This window comes from Ailuropoda melanoleuca, chromosome 8 (genome assembly GCF_002007445.2).
Source record: "Ailuropoda melanoleuca isolate Jingjing chromosome 8, ASM200744v2, whole genome shotgun sequence".
Classification (NCBI taxonomy): domain Eukaryota; kingdom Metazoa; phylum Chordata; class Mammalia; order Carnivora; family Ursidae; genus Ailuropoda; species Ailuropoda melanoleuca.
Window position 1 is genome coordinate 40,713,536 of NC_048225.1, and position 8,390 is coordinate 40,721,925.

An 8,390-nucleotide genomic window follows, 5' to 3' on the forward strand; every position below is an offset into this window, starting at 1 on the left:
AATTTGTACTCATTCAAGAGAAAAATTGGAGAAACTGATCATTGTAGAGAACTGTTATATGAAATCCTGTGGGCGTGTCCCCATATAGATGAGGAAAGTGTCCTATTCTTTCCTTAAGACTCATGCATCTTAGAATTTTCATGGAATTATTTATTTCACTTGTGAAACAGATTTAGAAGGTAAAAAATATTTTCATACAAAGTACCAAGGTGTGACGAGCCAAGAATGATTGATAGTTACATTTATTTTTAAATACTCCAAGTATGGCGAAGTGAGAAACCTTTTGATTAGCAACCTTTATAAAGTATCTTCATTAAGGAATAATCTAAACATATTTAGAGAAGTTCAGACTCAATCTCTTGTACTCCATTCATTGTGCATAGTAATACACTTAAAAATCAATGATGATAATTAGCCTGACCAGGAATATCTCTAATGAATAAGCTATGAGGGTAGCTACTAAAAATATTTTCATGAGTTTACTACTTTCTCATTTAATATGTCTGGATACTGGTGCTTTACTTTAGTTTGTTTAAATTTCTCTCTCTCTCCTGCAAATGTGTTATTTCCCTGAAGATTTAGCTCTTTGGTATTTTGGTCTAAGTGGTTTAACCACTTAGAGAAAAAAAAAATCCACATGCCAGAAAGCATCATGTATCATAAAAAGACATTTACTTCTAGAACTTCACAAACTTCTGCTCCTGAATATGTAGGTTTTTCTAAAATCAACACATGTCCATCCTTATAGAGATTTTTAAAAAAACAAATAAATAGGCAACATGGTTATGATAATTCCATTTTCAAATGTTTACTTTTATGGTAATTTATCTTAATTTTTGACTTGGAAAATCAACTGCCAAGAAGCATAACTCTCAATTTTTAAAAAATGGAGTACTTGTGATTATTTTTTTACAATTCTATTAGAATAATTTAAATTGTATTTACAAAGATAGTATCAAAATCCTTATTCAAAAATGCTTAAGGGCTTAACACTATAGCAGCCAAAGTGGACTGCCCAAGATGGGCCACTTTGGCATGAACATTATTCTGAGCTGAAGGCCATCAAAACCCTACAGGATCAAAAGAAACTTTTGCCACTCCCTTAACAACATAGAAGAATCTAAATTGGTGATCTTTCTCAAAATAAGGGTTATTAGCAGAGAAAAATTTTATCTGAGTGATCCATCTGTATGGCAGGACAAATATCTACCTAATTACCAAACATCTGCTCTTCTTATCACCCTGCAAAGTGGATTCCTTTCATATACCTCATTTTGCCTGTCTTTGGAATTCCCATGTCTATATGGATTCCCCACACATACACTATTAAATCTGATTTTCTCCTGTGAATCTCTCTTGTGTCAATTTAATTCTTAGTCCTACTAGTAGGACCTTGAAAGGGATAGGACATTCTTGATCCCTTACAACAACTTACACAAAATTTCTAATGTGTATTAGCAAAAAAGTAGTAACAAAAATAACACAATTTTAAGAGGCAGCTGAGTTGTCTTTATATCTTTTCAATGTATACCTGCAGAAATAACAGAAAAAGAGCCAACACGTTGCAATTTTTCTATATTACACAGATCACAAACTGTAACATAACTAAAGTGAATGCAGATTATGCATATTCCCTCAAGTCAGAGTGATAACTCTCCCTACATGTTAAGAAATAGGGCACTTGGCTTGCTCAGTTGATAAGGCATGTGCCTTTTGATCTCAGGGTTGTGAGTTCGAGCCCCACTTAGGGGGTAGAGTTTACTTAAAAAAATAAATAAATAAAAATGAAAGAAAGAAAAAAAGAACAATTACCAATAGGTAGTCTCGAACCTGTTCTCCTTACCACCAAAAAAGGAAGGAAGGAAGGGAGCGAGGGAGGGAGGGAGGAATTGATAATTATCAAACCTGGCTATTACAAGTGAAACTCCTTGTAACAGTGTTGTCATTACCAATGAGGATACAAGACTGTGCTACAATCAGGGCTGGAACCCACTCATTTAGAGCAAAGCTGATCCTAATGAAGAGTAGGACAAAAATCCATTTCCAATGATAAATAAACTGGCATAAAATCTTATAAGTGGTATAGTAGAGGCTTTGCCACTAACCTGTGTAATCCTGGCTAAATCTTCAGTTTCTCATCTGCACCCTCGGAGAATATTGCTACCTCACTACTTTCCAAAGATCCATAGCTCAATTAGGTAACTTAAACTGCAACTCTTAATTTTTCTTGTATTATTCAATTACGAAGAGTGTTGCAAGTAATTTGTCAATCCTACTAAAATATCAAGTTTTCTTAAAAAATAATAATTTACAAATCATCCCAAATAGCCAACAACTTGTATTTAAAAATGGGCTCACATATCTCTGTCTGGCTAGAAAAGTGCCACATATCATTACATTATCTCAATTAATAAAGAGAGCTGTTAGTACTCCTGGTTTAATATATTGCATCTGGCTTACAAATGATGGAACAGTGCTTCCAGGAGCTAGATGCCTGGAAAGCAGCTAGTAAAAGCAGAAGTGGTACTCAAAGGCCTATCAGGGAAATTCTGAGCCCACAGGTCTACAAGAGTTTTCTAAAATAATCTTGTCTTTCAAAACCGGACCAGAATAGAAGGAAAATTTCCTTAAGGAGATGCAAAGTAGTGAACAGAGCTGAGAATTCATCGGAGGGGAGGGGGGTGGGGGAATGGGATAGACTGGTGATGGGTAGTAAGGAGGGCACGTATTGCATGGTGCACTGGGTGTTATACGCAACTAATGAATCACCGAACTTTACATCAAAAATCAGGGATGTACTGTATGGTGACTAACATAATATAATAAAAAAAATTTTTTTTAAAAAAGGGGGAAACAGGACAACCCCTATCCCAAAGGAGGCTGAAAAAAACAATCCCTACTTTGATCCTCCCAGCCACTATGGAGAGGCAGACAACTTGGAAGTAGAGAGGACCTTTAGAAGCAAAGCAAAGGAGGATAAGATGGAAGATCTGAGGCTTTACCGACCCCTGGCCTATGGGTAGAATTAGATTGAAAGCTCTCTAATGGCCGAATGGCAAATGGGAAATCTGGAGAGTCCAGGAGGTTTCTGGTAATTCTGTGGTCCTTGGAGGGATGAGTTGGGTTCTCTTAATTTCTTTTTTTGTGTGTGCTAATGGTGAAAATCCTTGAGTTCTAAACAGTGAGAGGCGCTTTGCTGGGGTCATGGAGAATAAGCAAGAAACTGACTGCTTTCATTTTACTCAGGGTCTAGAAAGAGAAATGAAGGCATTCATTTTTGTTCTCTGCCAGTCAGTCCATGTCACAGGTTAGGAAAGGAAGCATGGACAGCAGCTCTATCTAGAAGTGAACATTATATCTTGCCAGAACTCCACTTTTATTTTATCTATTATACAGAATTATAGTGAAAGAAGTCCAAGAGGCAGAGGAGGGGTTTCCACAAAATTTCAGCTTCCGGGTCTCTCAGTTGAAATGGCCCTTCCAAAGACCTGGAAGGTGCCCAAGCAAATTTTTATTCATAGTTTTAATTCTATTGTAATTGAAATAGGAAGCACCTGGGTGGCTCAGTCCATTAACATCTGCCTTTGGTTCAGGTCTTGATCCTGGGGTCCTGGGATCCAGCCCTGCTTTGGCTCGGCTCCCTGCTCAGTGGAGAGCCTGCTTCTCCCTCTCCCTCTGCCACAAACCCTGCTTGTGTTTTCTCTCTAGCTCACTCTCATTTTCAAATAAATAAATAAATTCTTTAAAATAAATAAATAAAATAGAACATATGTGTTTGTATGATCGTGTGTGTACAACTATGCGTGTGTGTGTGTGTATAACTGTCTTTTACATAAAATTCTAACTTGTATTCACTAAGGAATGCTTCAATCACTATCAGGAACTCCAAGTATTTTGCTTCGGAAAAGTTAAGTAGTCTAATCAGTTACATACAGTCATTCTACACAAGTGTTTTATTTTTAGTTGCTTTGCAAATGCTCTTTAAATTTACTAATTTACACCTTTTGCTCTACACTACAGATAACTATTTCAGGAAACAGAGAGCTAGTTTCAAACCATGTCATATATGCGCTCTCTAATTCATCCTTGTCACAGTGATATTATGGTTCCCATTTTATAGATTTGGAAATGAAAGCTCAGGAAGGTTAAGTATTCACTCCAAGTGATTTTACTGTCAATGGGCAAAGATGGAATTTAAATTCAAGTATATCTGAGTCCATGGAATGAACCGTGAGAGACTATGGACTCTGGGAAACAAACTGAGGGCTTCAGAGGGGAGGGGGTGGGGGACTGGGATAGGCCAGTGATGGGTAGTAAGGAAGGCACGTATTGCATGGAGCACTGGGTGTTATACACAAATAATGAATCATGGAACACTACATCAAAAACTAATGATGTACTGTATGGTGACTAACGTAATAAAAAATTATTATAAAAAAAAGTATATCTGAGTGCGAAGTCCAAGTTTATTCTTTTTGCCTAGAATATAATGTTGTCTTCTAAACAGGAGTCTTCAAATTGTTCCACTGACCAGATCCAGCCCACCTCCTTATTTTTGTACAGTCCACAAGCTGAAATGGTTTTTACATTATAAACAGCAAAAAAAAAAAAAGAATATTTTGTGACATATATGACATTCAAATTTCAGTGCCCATAAATAAAGTTTTACTGAAATTGCCACTCTTGTATGTTTATGTATTTTCTCTGGCCTCTTCTGTGCTGCAATAGCAGAGCTGAGTAGTTGTAACAGAGATAGGCTGCCCTACAGGGGCTGGTCCTCTATAAGACAGAGTTTGTTGACTCCTGCCCAAAATTGTCTCTAGTGATACAGTTTAGCTTAAAGTATAATCCTGTCTATATGAAATATGATACAATGTTTTCAACAAATAAAACTTTTTTTAAAGGCAGTTCCTGTATATGAAATATTGAATCAAAACTTTCTGAACAGAATAACAAATTACCCATATAAGCCATCAAGTATATACTTACTATAAGAACCTCTTGATGTTCTCAGCTTTCAATTCATCCAAAAATACCTTCTTCACATTATGCTGTGGAACAATGTTAGTAGGTCCATTGGAGGATTTTATAAACCATCCTGTAAAATACATACAAAGATAGGAACGAGACATGGGTTCACAAACAGGACCTATTTTTCCTTATTATTGTATCTATCATGCATGAAACACAAAGTATTAATGACCTCCAGTATTAACTAAGATTATTTTACGTTTAATTTCTCTTGCCCAGTTTCACTAGAAAAAAAATCATGGAAACACTTTTCAAATACAGATCAGTCACAGCATATTTTTAAAAATAATTTCAATGACAGATGTTGCTGTGATTCTAAAAAACAAAATGTTTTATAAGCCAAGGACCACTAAAATTATATACGTTTCAACTAATGGGGATAAACAAGATCTCTTAAAGGTTAAGGCAAAAAGGAGATCTACCTATTTTCTCCTGAAAGCTTCTATCCCCAGTGGCTGCTCCTCTGCTGATGCAGAATAAGCATTTAGTAAATGTTTATAATGAATTAATGATGAATCTATTTCAAGTACATAAATTATTACAGAGCTGAAGGAAACTCAGACTTGTAATTTGTTTCAGAAACTAAAACAAAATGTATTGAGATTCTGTGTTTCCAGTTGATGCAGGCTTGAGATTTTGAACTTTAGAAAGCTACAAGAAAACCACAATTCAAAAAAAAGAAAAAAAGAAAAAAAAAAACTACAATTCACCCAAAGGCTCTGCAAGATGCCCAGTGCACACAGAGACCAGAAGGAATGGGTAGCCAGATCATGTGGAGCACTTTGCTCTTGTAGCTGGCTTTTACTCTGGGGGAAATGAGGCATTTTTACAGGCTTTATTTAGAGAAATGATATGATCTGGGCATAAAATAGTTACCAAAATCACCCATCCAGCTTTTGTGGAAATTTCCAGTTATTAATCATATACATACATACACGCATATATACATGCATATTGAAATAAATAGGTGGCAGCAAATGGAAATAAAATTCCACTGGTACATAAAACAAAAGGACTTGGATTAGACTGGGATCAGGGAAGGACACACTGAGGATGAAATGCTTGAATTGAGAGCTGAAAAACGAACAAAATGAAGAGGTGGGAGGCCTGTGGGGGGAGAGGAGGGCAGAGAATCCTAAGAAAAAATTAACAATTAATAAAGAACTTATTCTGTGTCATCCACTGGGCGGTGAATTCAGAGCAGGGGTGAACTACCTTAAACTAGTCCTGTGCACCAACGTCCAATTAGAAGCATCTCCTCATCAAGAAGGAGTAGAGAAAAGTGCCAGTACCCCAACACTGTGCTAGGAGCTTCGGGTGCTCTTTCATTACCATTCCGAATAAATTACAGATATTCTTATCATAGGGATTGAAAAACTGAAGCCAGGAAAGACTCTGTAAATTGTTCAAAGCCACAAAGAAGTAGGAGAGTCAAAATTAAAATTTAAGAGTCTGAGCTTGTCAGTGCTGCCCCTGGTTTTTTTAGGAAGTTGGGTTAAGTGTGCGAATCAGTATACAGAGCAATGCAAAAGACCTACTGGCAAAGATCTGTTCAGAGCGCTGACAATAATAACCAGTTTTCAAATGTTCCTCTAATTATTTAATTCCCAAGGACGAAAGAATGAGGAGAGAAAAGAGCCCCCGTGCAACAATGCCCCGACGTCCACGTACTGTATACATGAAGCAGCCCAGGCACACGACGAAAGACCCCAAACAGGTTAGAGTCCTATCCTGCAAAGCTTCCTCCTGGACGACCTAGTTCAACTGCCCCTCTGGTCATAACACGTATCAGTTTCCCAAAGGGCTTGAGCGGGTGGCACCTGCTGAAGTCCTGTTTCAGGGTCTCTGCGTTCCACTCCTTACCCTGGGTGACTGTCTTACCATAGCCTGTACAGAACCCTACTGTGCCCTCGCCCCCAGCGATCCCCAGCTAAGGCGCCGGAGCCCGTTCCCCACCTTCCCGCAACCCAAACCACCGTCCCTGTGTAAACACGCAACAGGACCGCACTCGGCAGCGGCCCGCGAGTCCCGGGAACCGCGGGGCCGCGGGGTAGGTTCCGGCATGTACGAGTCCTGCGCCCCCCTACCGAAGAGGAAGCCGACGATCAAGAGGCCAGCGGCCAGCACTAGCGTCCCAATGCACAGCCAGCGCGGGCGGCGCCAAGCGACAAAGGTCGAGTCGGCTTCGTGCAGGGGATTCCACATCTCGGCGCGGCCGGCGGGGCCTCCTAGGACCTGCGCGGCCTCCTGGGACCTGAGCGGCCTCCTGGCACCTGCGCCGCCTCCAGGGACCTGCGCCTCTGCTGTGGATCCCCTGCAGCGCGGCAGCGGAACAGTGGCTTCCTCCCACCCACACCGCGCTTATCAGCTACTGCGGGCTAGAAGGCGGGGCGCCTGGCGCTGGGCGGAGTTTCTCCGCCCTAGAATAGTTCTAGCTCACTCTGAACCAATCAGCTTCGGGAGGTTTTACCAAGTGCAAACTCTGATAATTCAGCATCCTGAAGCTGTACGATTGTGGCTTGTGTACTTTTTTGCATGTGTATGTACAACAATTAAAACCTTCTTAAAAAAAATAAAGGCATAGCAGGATCTCATTTTGTATTTCTTGAAATATTTTGTGTTTGTGCATAGAAAAATGTCTGGGTAGGATTAGTACTGAAATATTTAGTGTTTACCTCTGGAGGGTGGTAAGGTGAGGGCGGGAAGAGATGGGCGTAAAAGATTTTCTTGAGCTTCTTACTGTACTTCTATACATATTTCTTAAAATAATAAACAAGTTTTTATGTAGTAATAAAAATTAAAAGAAAAATACTGCATTTTACTTAAATACGACAAATGTGGTTTTTCTGAAAAAGTAAGAAGCTATTTTCTATTGAGTATCCTGCTTTTTTCTTTTTGTTTTGTAAGAATTTTTGCACATATATATGCCTATAATTTTTAAATTTTTTACTCAATCATGAAGATTTTCATATCAATATATAAATTATCTTGTTTATTGTTTTTTAGTAGTGTTATAATATTTTCAAGGATAGTTTGAAGAATGCAATTTTCATTCAAAGCATACCAAAAATTTCTATGTGTAGCTGAGTCACATAAGAACTTAATATATTGAATTAAAGCTAAAATCTGTTCTGAAAAGTAACACCACAAATTTTGTCATGAATAAACATTTAAAAAGAGGGAGTAGCCCTTGAAGAACTCGAAATATGAGAAAGCATTCTCGAGACAGATGAAGTAGACATATTCCACACACAGCAGAAAAATCAGAGAATGTTAGTGATTTCAGTGTGGTAAGAAGTAAGGTGTGTGTGATTTGTACAGAGCAAAGTGAAAACTTATTGAGATTTATTTGGAATATA

The 8,390-nt window shown here is 38.4% G+C and overlaps 1 protein-coding gene across 3 annotated transcripts in view; it reads right to left on the minus strand.

Annotated features, from left to right (window-relative positions):
* LOC100472805 (glutamate carboxypeptidase 2) overlaps window positions 1-7,375 on the minus strand; it is a 79,532-nt gene extending 72,157 nt beyond the window's left edge. The window contains exons 1-2 of one of the 3 annotated variants that reach the window (XM_002927844.4): window positions 7,119-7,375; window positions 4,990-5,098 (exon numbers count right to left, since the gene is read on the minus strand). In XM_002927844.4, the coding sequence (XP_002927890.1) occupies window positions 4,990-5,098; window positions 7,119-7,236 (227 nt within the window). In that variant the 5' untranslated portion in view covers window positions 7,237-7,375. Of the gene's footprint in view, window positions 1-4,989; window positions 5,099-7,118 lie in introns of those variants that run through there. The other 2 variants (XM_019808572.2, XM_019808573.2) reach the window with 2 other exon arrangements.
* Between the last annotated feature and the right edge of the window lie 1,015 nt (window positions 7,376-8,390).